This window comes from Dama dama, chromosome 15, assembly GCF_033118175.1.
Source record: "Dama dama isolate Ldn47 chromosome 15, ASM3311817v1, whole genome shotgun sequence".
NCBI classification, from domain to species: Eukaryota; Metazoa; Chordata; class Mammalia; order Artiodactyla; family Cervidae; genus Dama; species Dama dama.
This window is the reverse complement of record NC_083695.1, coordinates 30,814,136-30,831,606: the sequence shown is the minus strand read 5'-3', so window position 1 is coordinate 30,831,606 and position 17,471 is coordinate 30,814,136. Positions and strand designations below refer to the sequence as shown.

Here is a 17,471-nt window from a genome sequence, read left to right as displayed (position 1 = left end):
GTGAGACCTGGACTATAACTACCTCCACTTCACAGAGTGGGGAACTGACGCCCAGAAGGTTACACAGGTAGTGGAAGGCAAGTTAAGGCGGTCTACCTCTGGAATAGAGCAGCCCACAGAAACAGAATGCAAGCCACACCTGCTATTTGAAATTCTCTAGTAGCCACATTAAAAGAAAAAATAGGTAAAATTACTTTTAATAATACGCTATCTTTAACCCAGTATATTGAATATACCATTTTAACATGTCATCTATGTAAGGCATTATTGAGATACTCTACAATCTATTTTTCATACTATGTCTTCAAAACCCTGTGTGTTTTTAGCACATCTCAAATCAGACCAGCTGCATTTCAAAAGCTCTGTACATTTCAAGGCAACCATACTGAGCAGCTCAGCTAGTGGTCACCACCCTGAATATGGCCCTAAAGCCTGCGTGCTCAACCACTTACTTCTCTATACTTAAATGAATGAAGGAGGAAATGAGTAAGGGTCCCAAGAACCCCTGGTCCTGAACTTTCTTCAACAACTAATAATGTTTAATATTTTATGGTCCTTTGGGGTCTCTCTGGCATTGTCTTATCTGGCATGGGACTTGTCATCTCTGTTCCACAGATGGGGATATGGGGTGAAGAGGGCCAAATGCCTTGCTGTAGGTGGCACTGCTGGGCTTCAAACTGACAATTCTGGACTCCTAGTCTGGTGCTCTGCTGGGCAGGGGTGCAGCCACCCCTTGAAACAGGACTATGTCCATCTGGCGGGGGAGGGTTTCTGCTCAGACCACAGGTGAGGCTGACCACTGGGGACAGGAGCCCGCAGAGCTCTGGAGGTCAGACCCTGGAGGAAGTGATGCCCTTGGTGAGTGGCAGGGCAGGTACAGGCTGAGGGAGCATGGGGCCCATGCCAGGTCCTCTATGGGAAACAGCCTTGTCATTCTTCGGTCGTAGTTTGGCCACAAGAGGCTGAGAACAAATTGATGGCAAAGGAGCCATAACTTACCTCTGAAGGCCTCTTTGTTCTTGGCAAAACAGAGGGGTCATTAGGAATGGGGAAAGCACTGGTGTGTGGACATAAATCCCCCCAGCTGCAGAGCTGATAAACAGCCTGGAGGGGACAGGGCCTCAGGGAGCTGGGCGGGTTAACCGTGTGCCATGCGTCACTGTGGGCTCAGGCCTGTGTCTGAGACAGACCACCTGCCCAGGCTCCTAAGGTGCCCAGAGACGGGCTAGCCCACAGTGCCCGCAGGACTCACACCTGGCTCTGGGAGCCCCTGAGGCCCTCAGTCCTTTCTTTCAAATGAAAATGATCCCAGAGCACCTGAGCTGGGGCAGGCTCCCACCAGGCACTCAGGGTCAGTGTGGGACAGTCCGCGTGAAGGGGCACTGCCAGGGCATCCCTTCTCACGTTTTGAGCCAAACAGGCACTGGTCAAGCCACCCAGGCCTTAACACCACTGGAGAGGAAGGCATGAAAGGCCAGACCCTCAGCAGACAATGTTGTTTGCAGTAGTGTCTACACTGACTAGCTGAGGGAAGTAGGAAGAGGTTAAATCACACTCCCCTGGGCAGTGTGCCCTGCTGCCTGTCTGCTTGCCTAGACTTGGGCTGAGGTTGGCTCGCAGGGGTCCATGCCAGCCCACGCCTGGGGAGAAGGGCAGGGAGGGAAACCAGGTGCTCAGGATAGGAAGGGAAGAAAGGGGACTGCCCTTTCCTCAAACTGTCTGAAAAGGATCCGGGTGGGGTTGCTGGTGACAAATACCCATTACAGTGAGGACCGTCATGGCCACCCTGCGAACGTGTTCCAAGTGCTACCCCGCCAAGGACGGCAGACAGCTGCCCCAGTGCTGCCCCTCCATTTCCACACCCACAGTAGACTCTACCAATTGAAGACCACACTGAACCTGTTTGGCTTCCTGGTCCCCTTCAGGCAGCCATTACCAATCAATCAAAGCTGGCAGGTAAGAGAAAACCCGTTTGTCATCCTTTCTAAAAGCCCTCAAGGCACATCTGTTCTGGGAATCCTATAAAGCTATGCTAAGTGCTCGAGGTTTTCCAGAAATTTCTGCCTCCTGCACCCACCTTCGCATGCATCCCCACCTCTACTTTCATATCCTGGGTTTCCCTTCCTATCCTGTTTTTTGCACCTGGCCTAAGAAAGTGTGTCCCTAGAAATTTCACAGGATGTTGCCATTTCATGCGATGCTGCTGCAGGCAATTGTCCCCAGACTGTAAGCTCCAGAGCACCATTCAGATACCAAAGCCTCAGCAGCTCTGCCTTCCAGCCTCCTGCTCCAGGGGAAAGGGGTGGCTGGGGCCATTTCTATTTTAGAGGGCCTGAGGTTCTGGGGCTGGTGGCTTGGCACCCAGTGCAGACTGGAAATAGACTAATGCCTTGGAAGACGGCCATCTGGTATCAGAGAGGAATTTCTCGCTGTCCATGACTCTCTGCTCCCCACTCCTGTCTGAGAGCATGTCTAGAACCAGCCCAGAGAAAATGAGATGAGGAGACAATCCCCTACCCAGCCAGGTGCCCCCTTCTTGCTGCCAGCTTTTACTAGGTTCCCAACTCCATCAGCCTTGGGGCTCACTGGTGTTCACTCAGATCTCCAGCACAAGCCCCTTGTTACCACGAGGCACTTGTTTTGCTTCCCAATTTGAGAAACTCAAGAAGGAGACCAGCACCAGCATGGCCCTTCCTAGCTGCTTCTGGGGCTCAAGGAGAAAGGACCTTTCCTGAGCTGCACCCTAGTCCTGTAGAATGAGAACCTTCATGGATGCCAAGGACTCTGCTTTTTTGGTAGGAGCTCCCAGGTGATACTTGGGCAAAATGGAATTTGAAAACCCATTACCATAGAGTAACATACATTAATTCATTTATCCATCCATCCATTCATCCACTCCACAAGTACAAATTGGACTTTACTCTTGTGGAGCCCTGTGCTGGGCATGAGAATGGGGAGGAAGAGGGGTAGGGGAAGCACAGGCACAAACCCACACTGCTGTTGCTGCCGCTCACCACGTGAGCTGCTCTGACATTCACCCTGGGTCTTAGGGTCCCGTGGGCTTAGAAGCACAGTTAACAGTTGTGCTAGAAGCTGCAGGTTACAGAAAGCCCACAATACCCCTGATTTCCTGCATTCCCAAGGATGTGACTGGTCTCCCTCCCACCACCTAACCCTCAGCACCCTGAAGGTGTTATTAGATGACCCTGGTGGCTCAGATGGTAAAGAATCTGCCTGCAAGGCAGGAGACTTGGGTTTGATCCCTGGGTCAGGAAGATCCCCTGGAGAAGGGAATGGCTACCCACTCCAGCATTCTTGCCTGGAGAATCCCATGGACAGCGGAGCCTGGAGGGTGGGAGTCCATGGGATCACCATGAGTCAGACACGGCTGAGCAACCAATAAGCATGCACACATGCACATTAATAACAGTTAACACTTACAAAGTATCAATACCCCACATACATTTATTAAAGACTTTACATACAATAAGCCTTCTGATTTTTGAGCCACCTGAGGTAGGCATTCTTACTGCTCCCATATTATGGATGAGAAACTGAGGTATGGAGATCCACCCCTAGAGAGTATGCTCAAGAGACTCCATCCATGTTCCTGATCACTACACATTGGTGTCCTGAGCTTTAGGGAGAAAATGCCCCTAAATGCCAAGTCTACTCTCTTGGCAGTGTGGTAGGGAGGGGCAATGGGGTGGACACTGGCCTAGTGACCTGAGATCCTTTTGGCCTTCAAATAGCCCCTCACCTCCCCGCAGATGCACCAGGCTCACCTTTCACTCACCCAGCAGGCTGGGCAGGGAGGCCAGGGTGGGGTGGGAGAACAGGGACAGATTGATCCAGAGTCTGTGTATGAGTGAGCAGTTTTTCCTGCACCTCTCACCAGCCCCCTTGCTCCAAAGCCACCCAGACCCACGACGGCCAAGGAGCTGCTACTTTGTTAGTCTCTAGGCAGGGATGTGGAGTCAGGGGTCCTACCAACCAGAACTTTCTCTGCACTCAGTCACTGCTCTGCTCAACCAAGAGCCTAGGTGGGAAAGGAGGGCTTACGTGCCTCCCTGCAACATTCCAGATAAACGTGACTGTCTAATGGTAAAAAATGTGAAGAGAGCATGAAATCAGCCAAAGTTGCAGCTGAATTAGTTCTAAAATGATGTAAAAACTGCCATCTTTTCACCAAGTAACGACAAACAAAAACCCAGCGTACTGAAACAAGTTAGACAAGAGTCACCAATAACCTGGGCTCACAGCCCCAAAGTGCGCAGACGCCTGAGACCTCGGAGAGCAATGCACACTCCTGTCCCCACCATCACCCAAGTGCCACCCCCCCGCCCCCGCCCCCGTCTTGAACTCCTCTTCTCCCCTGCTCCTCCCTCCTTCATCTAGGCAGTTCCTTCCTGAGTCCTTTGGCCTGGGTTGTCCCTGGGGACAGGTCCCCTCATGCTACTGTCCCACACACCCACAGAGCCTGACACTCCTAGAGTGGCTCTTCTTGAGTAGGGGTGGGGCACTAGGGCACCCCAGGCCTTACCTGAGACGATAGTGTAGCCAATTCCCCGGGGACGTCCTTTATCCTGGTCAATGGCAGTGATAATTCGCACTGTTGTGCCCTGGGTGGGAGAGAGAAAGGACTTGAGTTTGGTAGGCCAGGCCCCAAGGTGCTGTTCTTCTTGTAGCTGTCCTGACACCCACAGCTTCCCTCCCCCTGGGGACCTCAGGTCAGTCTAGGAAGTAGGGGCTGAGTACAGAGACCTTAGCTGCCTCTATCATTCCTGGGATATACACTGAGGCCCCAGGCAGACACCTCAGTGTCCGCTGGAGAGGCCCAACCTTGCTAATGCTCTCACCCCCTCTTCTGCTCCCCATCTCCCTTCATTCAGATGAACCACCCAGGGAAGAACTGATAGAGGGGCAATCAGCAGGAGGACAAGAGATCTGGTCTCTATCTTGAACACATCAAGTTGCTGCGTGACCTCAGAAGTTTGCTGCACTCCTCTGGTCTCAGTTTGCCCCATCTTAAAATGAATAACACAAAATCCTGGGATGTTGTTTTCACTAGGACCTGAGTAAAGAAGAGCATCAAGGATGAATTATTCTGTGAATGAAAGCATCATAAATCCTGAAAGTGGGTATCTTTAGGGATTACCAAGACAACTGTGGTGGCCACCACGGTCCTCTGAACCATACCCCATCCAGCACTGCAACCGGCAGCTCCTACCTCCCACGGCTCCGTCTCCCACCCCATTCATTCTCTCTACAGCACCTGGGGAGAAGGGCCCAGGATTGGAATACCCATGATGGGATTCGGGGGAGCACACAATCTGTGGTAAGGGATCAAGGACATATGGACAGACACTGCTATACAGATACAGGGTTTCTTGGAGGCATAAATGTACCCCAAAGTATAGAAGCCCACCAGGAGGAAAGAGCTGCACAAACGGTGACATTTAGGGTGGGTCATGAGGAGTGGGGTTTCCCTGGTAGCTCAGCTGGTAAAGAATCTGCCTGTAATGCAGGAGACCCCAGCTCAATTCCTGGGTCAGGAGGAACCCCTGGAGAAGGGCTGGGCTACCCACTCCAGGATTCTTGGGCTTCCCTGATGGCTCAGACAGTAAAGTATCTGCCTGCAGCGCAGGAGACGTGGGTTCGATCCCTGGGTTGGGAAAAATCCCCTGAAGGAGGGAATGGCAACCCACTCCAGTATTCTTGCCTGGAGAAGCCCCAAGGACAGAGGAGCCTGGTGGGCTGTAGTCCATGGGGTCGCAAAGAGTTGGACACGACTGAGCGACTAAGCACACATGCAAGAATGAGGAGTGAATAGCTTGCCAGAGAGAGAAAACAAAAAGGAACGTGCTTCAGGCAAAAGACACAGCCCTGGCAGGGCTGTGGAGGTATAAGACTCTCTAGGAAGAGATGCTAGCATATAATGAACACATTCAAATACCAATGGGCTTCCCACGTGGTGCTTAGTGGTATAGAAATCACCTGCCAATGCAGGAGACATAAGAGACGCGGGTTCGATCCCTGGGTAGGGAAGATCCTCTGGAGGAGGGCATGGCAACCCACTCCAGCATTCTTGCCTGGAGAAACCCTTGGACAGAGGCGCCTGGCAGACTACAGTTTACAGGATCGCAAAGAGTTAGACACGACTAATTTGTGCGACTTAGCCTGCACAGATACCAATTGGTTAGTTAATTCATTGAATAAATGAACACATGAACAGCTGGATCCTAACTTCACCAACACCACTTGCTGAGTTGCCCCCTAGCCTGGGGAAAGCTTCACTCTACTCTGCAGGGCCTATCACACCAGCCCTGTCTGCCCAGCTTCTGGCCCAGGCTGCAGGTCCCATGGCTGACAGAGGGAAAGTAGGACAGCCCTGTACCCAGCACCTAGGGAGATACCAACCCTGGCATTTGCATGTCTGATGAAGGTCTCTAATAGCCTTGGCACCTCTCAAGCATTGGCCATTCATCAGCTAGAGACTGAAGCCTGCAGGCTGCAGACTCTACCCCCATCTGAGCACCTTCTCCTATGGAGAGAGGCTGGTTCCTGACATTCAGGACTCTGCCCTGGAGGGAGTGCCCTGGGGCGGGCATGGTGCACCCCTGACTCCTTCTGGTTTCGTGCCAGGACACAGGAGGGGCATCTGCCACCTCACCCTCCCAGGGCAGTGCTATCCGCACACAGCTGTTGCTCTGGCCTCTCCTGAGCCCAGGTATGTGGCAATCCGGAACACCCCCAGGCTTGGCTGAAGGAAGGTGAGAATGTTGCAGAGGAAACGTCTACTGCAGAGAAATGGTCTCAACACAGAGGCTGAGGCTGTGTAGAGAGCAGGCCTGACTCCTTCCTTTCATACCTTACCCCTCAACTCCACCCCTCCACGGGAGCTCTGTCTAGATTCCCCTGGTGGGGGTTGGGGGGAGGGCGGGGAACAGACTGTTACAAAGTCAGAGAAAGATGCCATTAAAGGTGTATCTCCTGAAATGGATTCTGAGGACCTGGGCTGTACCAGAGTGTGTGAAGCAGCCACGCAGCAGGGGCCCTTCTCCAGCACTGGCTCTGTGCCTGGCGCTGCTACGTGCACTTCTTATGCCTTAACTCATTTCACCCTCACAACTACCCCAGGAGACAGCTCCATTCTATAGGTGAGGAAACTGAGGGCCATGAGGTAGGTGGCCTTTACAAGGTCCCACCGCAAGGAATGAATGGAAAGCCAGGATTTGAGTTCAGGTACTTTAGCTCCAAAATGCTCTTGACCACCAGACAATGCTGCCTCTGTAACAGGTTATATGAAAAATATAATAATGATAACTGTAATTTATGAAAGTTTTGGCTATGTGCCACAAGTATTAATATAAGTATTAATTCATGTCAAACGTGGGGAAACATATACCCCCCCATCCCTCCCTTGGAGATGCACAACCTGCTTTAATGTGGTAAAGGCTCCCAAAAGTAGCAAAGTGATAAAGAGATCCGTCAACCTTTGCTCTCCCAGGCTTTCTGAGCTGCAGACAGGCTCTTTTCATGTAACATCTTGATAGCCCTGGACCTAGCAGTCCGTGGACGGTCATTTGGGAAGCATTGCATTACATCTGAAGGGTCTACACAAAGGGCTCCCCCATCACTCCAGGGGGATCCTTTCGGGGGTAGGCTTTTCCTGGTGTCACCTCTTAAACCTCCTGGATATGTCCCCAGGAGGAGGTCCTGAGAGCATGGGACTCTGGCCTGAGGCTCCAGCTGCCAGAAAGGGCTTCACAGCCTGTCTGACCACAGTCCATGGCTTCACACCCATGCTGGGTGCTCCAGCATGTGGGTTCTCTGGCTGCACTGGGCCTGCTGAGGGCAGGGCTCAGACTGCCAGGTCGACTGGGCCCAGTGCCTACCAAAGCACCATTCCAGATAGTCATTCAACAATAAGCCTTGGTCTTCCCTGGTGGTCTAGCTGTTAAGACTCCATGTTTTCACTGCAGGGGGTGTGGGTTCAACCCCTGGTCAGGGAACCAAGACCCTGCATGCCACTCTATGCAGCCAAAAATCACATAACAACAAACAAGCAAATAGTGAACCTTGAGGGGACAGCTGCATGCCCACAGGCGAACAACCAGGGCCTGGTGTGGCTGGTTGGGCCCAGGAGAGTGAGCCTCAGCAGACTGAAAGGGGGCCAGTGCTGGCCTGTGCAGATAGGGGAGCCGGCAGCTAGGGAGCCCTCAGTTTTCAGGGCCTTGTGAGCATCTCCCCGTCGGCAGCCCCGAGCTGGGTGGCCTGGAGTCCCCCTGGGTGGGTGGGGGCTCAGTGGGTCCAGCGGCGAGCCAGGACCAGAGAGCAGGGAGGCCGGAAGAGCCACGCCTGAGTGTCTATGACATGAGCTCTGAAAGGCTCCTGACAAGTTTGGGTTTCATCTCTTTTTGGATAAATAAATCCATTTTTAATAAAACCCTGAGCTTTTAATACAAGTGCAGCCACAAAGACGGGAAATGTTATGAGAAGGAATTAACAGGGAGGAATGGGGGCTCCTGGGAGCCCATAGCTCTTGTTTCAGAGTTTCAGTGATTATATTTTCAATATACTGAAACTTACTTCCTAAGATGAGGAGATGGAGAAGTGCCCGCCCTGGGCCTGGGGGGGCACTCTGACTGTCTGGCTCTCTAGAGAGGGAACCCAGTTCAAAGAGCACCAGAGTATGACCAGGAGAACAGATGGCCCCAAAGGCTAGAGATGGGCCCACCTGGCTATGGGGCTTCTTCCCTTCATAAGAACCCCCACTGCAAAGAGGATGCCCCGCCTTCCCACAGAGAGGCTAAAGGTACATGGGCCTGTGGGAAGATCAGTACAGCAAGGGGGGTAAGCGTCTGACTCTGTGATTAGACTGCCAGGGTGTGGGCCCTTTGATTGAGTTACTTAACCTTTCATTGCCTGGTTTTCCCAATGTATGAATGGGTATAAAACATTCACCCACACCTCAGCAAGTGATACATGGAGTGCTTGGAACAGCACTGGGTGCACAGAAAAAGCTATAAAAGTGACTGTCACTATTCTCTGGGGCCTGGAACCTCCATGTGCTTCTGATGAAAGCTAAGACACCTCTTCCCAGACGATGCACACAATGTGATGTTCCAAACAATTTCAGCAAATGCAGACTTCCCAGGACCCAGGTTAATCAACCTTACGCTGGAGGTAAGGGGGTTTCTGGCCATTCCATAGAGAGAACAGCTGGGCTCTCACAGGGAGACCTGGCATTAGTTGAGGACCTACTGTGCACCAAGCACTGTGCTGGGCCCCCGCATGGGTCCTCTGTTTTGTCCTCATAGTGAGGGTACAAGTAGAGAGATTATGGCTCAAGGATTCAGGGATTTGCTTAGAGTCCCAAGCTCTGGTGAGTGGGGGTGGGTTGCCAGGCAGCCCCAGCCTCTGAGGCTTGGGAACCAGCAGTGAAGTCGGGACAGAGTCAAGAGGAGCTGGGATTTCTCTAGAAGGAACACGACCCTCCCTTCTGTGGCTGCCTCTTTCCAAAGAAGCTGGCCAGGAGACTGGCTGAAGCTGGAGGCTTGGTGGTGGGGGCTGTCCACTTCTTTCTCTGCTGGCCCAGCCCCTCCCCCTTTCCATGACAGGATTAAGGACTTGAAAGGCCAACGTGCAGTTTGCTTTGGGAGTGGGAGGCGCCCTTGGTGGGGAGGAGACCGGAGGGGGCTGAAGGGGACTTCCGACAAGAGCTGCCACAGCAGATTCTGAGGCAGAAAATCCTATTTCTCAGTTCTTAATTCCAGTCAATTCCAGTCAAAGGGCTGATAGGCATCGGCTGGCAGTAATTTGTGCAGTTTATCCGCTCTTTTCACCTTCTATCGGTCCTTCACTGACGGGCAGGCCGACATGCTGCTGCTCGAGTGAGGAAATTAAAATTTGATGCAATAATCCCAAATAAGAAGGATTTTATTAGGTAATATATACACTTTAGATGAGGCATGCTGGCCTGATACACTGATAGAGGGAGGCATACATGCTGGGAGCTGCAGATAAAGAGGGGGCGTGAGGTGGAGTGGGCGAGGGTCTGGACGCAGGCCCCCGGGCCAGCAGAGGCAGGGCTGGGGATGGGGGACGCCTGGGGCCTCTGGCCTTGGGGGACTAATCAGGCCTTGGTGCTCCTCAGCCCTGGCCCAGCCTGGGAAGTGCTGCATTAAATCCGGCTTCCACACTCTAAAGGGACATGGAAGGCCTGGATCAAGGCACGGAAACCGATTAGAAGCCTGGAAAAATCAGGCTTAGGGTGTATGGGAAACTGTGCAAGAGGCGAGGTAAACTTTCAGATCTGGAGGCAGGGAGGAAGAGCAGAGGTGTGTGGACGTGGAGGTGATTCTGTGGGTGCTGGGAGAGACCGAACCCCCCAACTTACTTCCTTGTCTGGCTTGCCCGAGCCTGGTCACCACACAAAAGCGGGATTCAGACCTGCTCTTTGGGAGTCCCCCAGACGTGGACTTCAGTGGACTTGTGGAGCCAAAGGGACAACCGTGGCAAGGCAAAGAGATATCAAGGTCCCTCATCCTGAGAAAGAACCATATCCGATGCCAAGAAACTGAGCATAAGGAGGGCTGAGGCCAAGGGGAACAAGGCCTGTCTGTCTGTCCTGAGGAGTCGTCCTAGCAGGGCTTGTGGAGTCTTCTGGGAAGGAGAGGGGCTGGCTTAGCACAGGACCCTGCACACCACCGGGACTTCATAAACATCTAGAGGATGAGTGAACGAATGAAAAATAGAATGAATGGCCAGGCGGACTCAGAAACCTGAGATCTGAAAAAAACACCTGTAGTAATAGTTTGATTTAGTATTACTCTGCTACAATACAGGGATGCTGGGAGAGGCGAGACAAACTGAAGGGTCTCAGAGGACACTCTCCCCAACACCCTTCTTGCTGACCACTGAGACTCTGAGATGAGGCTAAAGCTAGGACCTCCCAACCCAATCCAAACACAAAACCACCGCATTCTAATATCTGCTGACGCTAGCACTACTAGGTGCTCTAGTCCCTAAAACCATCAGGCCAAGTGGTCTCAACCACTACTGAGACAAGGAGGAAGAGGTCTGGATGTTGTGTGATCTGGCCAAGCAAGCGCTTGGTAGTACAGGGACCTGTTCTGAGACCCTCCAGCTGCTGAGCCACCATCACATCCTCACTTCGATCTACAAGTTGGCTCTGCCTGTATTTCCTGCATTCGACCCTGGGCACAAAGCCCTGGGAGGCCCTGGTTTGAGACCCAAAGACTCAATCACCCTGATGACCAGGAGCCCCAGAGTAACCCACTTACACATCAGTGAATGTTACAGGTGTGGCTACAATTCAGAGGAGATCATGCAGCCAAAGGACAGGGAACTCCAGCAGAGATGAGGAGAGAAAGATGGCTCTACTGGGTGGGCCAGTGAGGATGAAACCAGGAAAAGAATTCCAAGAAAGGTCGTCAGTGAGTTGGGAACCAACAGATGGGTGGATTTTGGATTGGTGGGTAGAGCAATCACAAGGTGTGATGAGGATGACAGGATAGTAAGAGAGCTGGCCTGAGTAGTGAGCATTTGTTCATTCATTTATTCATGCATTCATTCATTCCACAATGACCTCCTGAGCACCCACGGTGTGCTATGCCCACACCAGACCCCATTCCTGCTGTACTATTCTTGCAGGCCAGGAGAGAAGCCAAGGGTGAGAGTACCGTGTAGGAGCACTGAGCGCTAAGAAAGGATGGCCAGAGGCTGAGGACAGATGGGAGGACCCACCTCATCTAAAAGGTCAGGGCTGAGAATATGTGGGTTTATTGGCAAAGAGGTTTTGGGGGAGGTGGAGTTCAGTCTCAGAAGTCTAAACTCCTGCTGTCTATGGACCACTCAGAAAGAAAGGGTTGGAGTGGGGACATTTAGATGTCCCCCTCTGCTCTCAAAGCAGCTTCTGACACCAGCAACAGGAGGCCACCTTGCTCGTCAGACCCTCCAGCCCGCAAGTGGCCCCAAAAAGGAAGTGGCTTCACTCTCACATCTGGAGTCTACAGCGTGGTGCTTGGAAGAGGCCAACAGTCAGGAGAGACCACATTACCAAACTTGGGGTCAGGCTTCCTAGTCTGTGGTGGTCCAGGAGCACAGCCTGCAATCTGGTCAGGGAAACCTGCCTCTCACTTGCACCCAAACCTGTGAGCTGTGCAGACATGCAGGTGGGGTCCTGAATAGCCACATGATCAGGTGGGCACCCTGCTTTGCTCTCAAAGCTGTTTCCTTCCCCTAAGGACATTGAGTTCCTATAGAAGGAGAGGCACAGTTCTCTTTCCATAGAGCTGCTCCCCTGCGTGTTCAGGGGTTGTGTCTGCCTAGAGGAGCCGCCTTCCTAATTTATCAGCCCAGAGCGGGTGATCTATTCCAGTCCACACATAAGCACGGCTGGCTACCGGAAATGGGATGCAGAGCACTGCCTGCTTGACCCACAGCCGGGCAAAGCTGCCTACCCAGAGCCCCTGCCTAGGGGCAGCAGTATGCTTTGTCTCACAGTCAACTGGACCGCAGTGGACACAGGGCCCATGGGCAGTCAATCTCCAGGCTGGCTGGCAACCTGTTATCTTGTGACACGGCACAAAATCCGACCACAGCCAATCAGGTACCTCTCTTGAACACATGGCCTTGAGAAACCCAAAGTCTGGGCAGCTAGAAGGGGCAGCAGGAGCTGTGAGTTCTCAGGGAGGAACCAAGCCTGAGAGAGTCCGAGGGGCAGATAGTAAGTGGCCACCATCTCGGGCAGTGTTGGCTGGCCAAGAGAGGCGGATTGACCAGCTGACCCATGGTGGGTGTGGCTGAGCCCCACTGATGTTTTGGTGAGCCTGGCTGAGTCCAGATTCACTCTAGCTCAGGCTGGATTTTCCACGGGCATCCCCATTCCCCATCACCCCACATGAAGCTTTCTGAACTGCTGCCCTTCACTTGCACTAGCCAATCTCTGCTCTCTGTCCCTTGGAGAGTTCTGGGGATGAAGTGAGAGAGCGAGGAGGTGGGGTACAAGAGGGGGTTGGGTTTTCACTGTGCTGGGACACCCATCACTGCCAGGCATGTGGGAGTCAGAAACACCAAAGAGCCCATCCCACCAAACAGGGCCTCCATGCCCACTGAAAGTGCAGAGGGAAGTCTCACAGGGCGGGGGAGGGTCTTACCGGAGGAGAATGCTCGTAGATGTTGGTACTGTAAGGCAGGTTGATGAAGATGGGGTCCATGTCCTGGACGTCTGTGATGATGATGGCCAAGTTGGCCAGGGTAGACAGAGGCCTGGTCTTATCTTGATCCTTAGAAGGACAAAGAATACATCAGCTTAGGTTAAGTGATATGGACAAGGACACACATGGATACACATGCACAACACTCGTGTGCACAAACATGTGTGCACATATGTACACGTGTACTCCTCCACTCCCACAGGGAAGGACATTAGCACACAGAGCTCAGAAACTCTAAGAACCCTCAGGGATCTCTGACCTGTGCAGGAAAACACGAACAGGGCCCCCAAGGCCCAGTGGAAGGTGGCGTATCCTGGTCACAAAGCAGGGCTGGGGCAGAGCCACATCTCTGCCCCCCGCCCCCCACCCCCAGGCTTGACCAGTGTGACCTCTGGTGGGCGGGGTGATTGGCTTGGGATAAAGCAATGGTGCTGCCCTTAGCTCCTTCTTTGGATTCAGCCTGGGGGCCACTGCTCCCTCCATGCCTACTTCCTGCACCCTCTCTTCCAGGGACAGCAAAGGAATTGACTAGGATGGGAGAGTTCCTCAGAAGAAAAATCCTTTGATGCAGAGGGGGCTAGTCTGGGCCCTGCATCCCTGCCCTGCACACTGGGTTGACTAGTCAAGCAACTTTGCTGGTAGAACCAGTAGGGGGAGCTCCAGGGCCTGTGACATTTGGGGGACTCTGGGAAGGAATCTTGAGAGGCCGTGCAGGCCATGTGGCCAAGCAGACAATGTTTAAACCCTCATAGTTGGAAATGTAGTCCTATAAAAGCTCACCAAGAAAGAAAAGCCAAAACCCATCTTCTATTACCCTAAATATGAAATAGTTGCTGCTACTGAATAACAATAGCCAAGAAGAATAGAAACTACATGCTAAGTAGATTATATACCAGGCACTGTACTAGACACTTCATTCCCTTTTGTATTTTCAGTTATTTCAGTTCAACAGACTCAGAGAGGTTAAGTAACTTGCCCTGAGTCATACAGCTGATAAGTGTGTAGCCAGGACTCAACTCAAGTCATTTTGACTTGATCTGTCTTGATCTGAGGCCCTAACCTCAGCCCAGTTGCTGACTTGCTAAGTCACCTCAAATAAGTTATCTCCTCTTTTGGAGTCTCGACTTCCTCTTCTGTGAGAGTAAATTCTATGCTCTGGACTGGAGAAGTGGCTGTCCTTGGGTTAGATCTCCCTTGGTCTGTCTGGGATGATGTGAATGATGCAATTGTAATGCAGTCCCCCCATTACAAGCCCAGTGCCTGCTCCTGCCCTCCAGAGACAGATGCTGAGCCTTCAAGGAGAAGGAAGAGCTGGTTGTCCTAAAGAGGCCTTGGGGGCAGCCAGCGAGACGGAAGAGAGGCTTTGAGGATGGGTCATGGCTGCAGCAAGGGAAGGGAGAGTCTGGAGGCAGGAGGAGCTGTGTTCCTCCAAACCACAGTGGAGATAGCCTCCCAGCCTCCAAGATGATGGGGCCCACAGCCCAGGCTCAGGGACCACCCTGGAGAGTGGTGAGAGCTCTCATCTAGGGACCGGCACAGGCATCAGGCAGACAGGGCCAGAGCGGGAGGCCCGTCAGGAAGGCCTTGACCTCTGGCGCTGGAGATGCCAATGGTTATGATTTGCTCTTACCAGGCTTCTGTGGGCAGCTGGCTTTGTCCAGTCTGGTACCTGCCCTTCCTGTCCCACACCTGTGGCTGCAGCCCTGCCTCTGTCACAAATGCCCCCAGAGAGCCCACCCTGGACCCCATGGCTGGGGAAAGGGGATGGCAGTGGGCACATCTGGCAGGCAGGCACCTGGCCAGGTTTCCAGCTGTCACTCTGGCGCCTACAGGTCTCAGCAACTTGTTCCCAGGGGAGTTGCATATTTTCCCACCCACCACCCACCCAGCAGAGGCTGGGGACCCACATGCTCCCTGCGATGCCACATGGGAAAATCTCCTTGGGGAGATGCCCAGCGGCCAAGGGCACAGTGCCAGCCCTGAGAGGGACTTGTGCATCAGGTGGGGGAGCCACCAAGACCTAAGGGAGTTAGATCTAGGGCCCCTCCTGTCCCACTGCTTCAAGGCCTGATCGCTGGTAGATTAATGGCAATTTAAGCACATTCACCACCCCAGCTTGAGCCCAGGCCTCTCGACAGGCCCGGCCACCCAGATGTGTGCCTATGCCTGGCTCTGCTCTCTTCACCACTGGCCCAGCCTGAAGCCATTTTCACTGTAGATGGGAAATATCCCACAGGGACAAGTTCACAGTGAAAAAGAGAGCAAGCATCTGTGCATTTCTGGACCCCAGTGTAAGCAAATGGAGAGTGGTGGGAGGGGCACCATCTTAAGTGAGTATGCAAGTGTGTGCGGAAGGATACAGATGTGCCCCAAAAGTGGATTCCGGTCTTTCAAGTCCCCTTGATCCCAGAAGTCAGTTTCACAAATAGCAGCACACATGTCCTCCCAGGCAACCAACACTTAATCAGGGGAGAAGGCAAGAACATGAGTATCATCTGCAGTGGCTTCCCCAGGGTCCCTGGACCAGGTATGAAAGAAAAAGTTTGCATTTCTTGGTTTGGGGGGCCTCTCTGGATCTTGTCCAATCCTGGGGGTACCTCATATTTCAAACTGGCCCCTGGCCCCAATGCAGTGTGTCTTCCCCTGGGATCTGAGCTCCATGATCTGCCAAGTAGAGCCCACAGAGCTACTGGCAGCCCCCCTGCAGTGACACGGGGCCAGGTGGTGGATGCTGTGGGTCAGGCTAAAGAGTCCCAGAGGCTCAAGAGGGACTCAGGTGATTTGTTTAACAGTTGGCCTAAGCTTTGTAAACAGAAGTCTAAGGACCAACAGGCCAGCTTTCGCCTAGCTGCCAGCTAAAGGCTCTAGCTGCGCCTGGAGGCTGTGGCCAAGAGCAGGGAAGAGGGGCGTACAAGGAGAGAACCCTACTGAGGCCACGGCCTGCCTGTCCTCCAGCCCCTCTGCAACGGCTGGTGACAGAGGCCAAGCATCTATGATGTTCTGGAAATTTGAAGACTCCTGACCATGGGGCACTGGACAACTCAGGCTTGGGTTCTTGCTGCCCAGCACTCATCGGTTTGTGTCTCAACGGTGTCAGCTATAAAATAGGATAATTATTCCTCTTGAACTTCCCTCTCCTGACTAATGCATCTTGGAATTCCCAGGACCCAAGCATAGTGCTTGGCACATGGGTGTTCCATTCTGTGTAAGTATTACCGCTCTAGCGCAGTGGCCAGGATGCCCGGACTCTCTGACTCCTGCATGCTGGGTGGTGTCAGGACACAGCTGGACTGACACCTCTGTCTTGTGTCCCAGAGCGAGATGACATCCTGCACTAGGCATGACCCATGGGGTTACCAGTGCAGGTGGTGGAGTCTGTGAGCAAGTCACTGAATTGCTCTTGTGCCTCGATTTCCTCATCTGTAAAATGGGTAACTTAATATTTATGCCACAGCATTGTTGTGAGGTTTAAAGGAGACAATCCATTCGAGTGCTCCCCACAGCACCAGGGACATAGCACGGACCCTCAGGAACATCAGCTGTTGTTATCATTATTATGATCATCAGCAACACCATTATAAGCCTTGCCTAGCAGGGAAGGAGGCTGACATCCTGTGCCCTCTCTGAGTGAAGAAGGAGGCTGACATCTGGCTGCCTGGGCCGCCGGCGCAGGAACTCACTGTGGCGTTGACGGTGAGCTGGTAGGCCTGCGTGGTCTCGTAGTCCAGCTCCCGGATCACTGTGACGATGCCGCGTGCGCTGTCGATGGCAAAGAACTGGGAGGGGGGCTGGAAGGAGTAGAGGACGCTGCCGCCTGCACCCAGGTCAGGGTCTGTGGCGTTCACAATGAAAATGGGCGTCCCCACCGGTGTGTTCTGGGGGTGAAACAAAGCAAATAAAAGGGTGAGCTGGAGCTTGGAGCAGCTGCCTCCATCAGTGACTATTCCCCCAAAGCCCATTAACCACGTCCCTCCAGCCAACCAGACCTGCGGCTTTGTCATTTTTATTCTAAAAGGGTTCACAGGAATTTAAAATGCTATATCTATTTTTTTCTCCATTTTTTTGATGGCCTCCTGGTGGCTGTAATAGCACCAGTTCCAAAGATGATCTGCTTATCCTGAAGTTCCGGATGAGGGCCTTTTGGTCCCCAAACCCCTGCTTCTTGGCAGTTCTGTTTTCTCTGTTAGGTGCCCCTTGGCTGCCCAAGCCTCAGGCACGGGCTGCTCT

At 52.9% G+C, this 17,471-nt stretch overlaps 1 protein-coding gene across 1 annotated transcript in view; it reads right to left on the bottom strand.

Annotated features, from left to right (window-relative positions):
* LOC133070081 (cadherin-23-like) overlaps nt 1-17,471 on the bottom strand; it is a 305,887-nt gene that overhangs the window by 157,349 nt on the left and 131,067 nt on the right. Inside the window, exons 6-8 of the mRNA XM_061161746.1 lie at nt 16,925-17,119; nt 13,185-13,313; nt 4,544-4,622 (exon numbers count right to left, since the gene is read on the bottom strand). Coding sequence (XP_061017729.1) covers nt 4,544-4,622; nt 13,185-13,313; nt 16,925-17,119 — 403 coding nt within the window. The remainder of the gene's footprint in view (nt 1-4,543; nt 4,623-13,184; nt 13,314-16,924; nt 17,120-17,471) is intronic.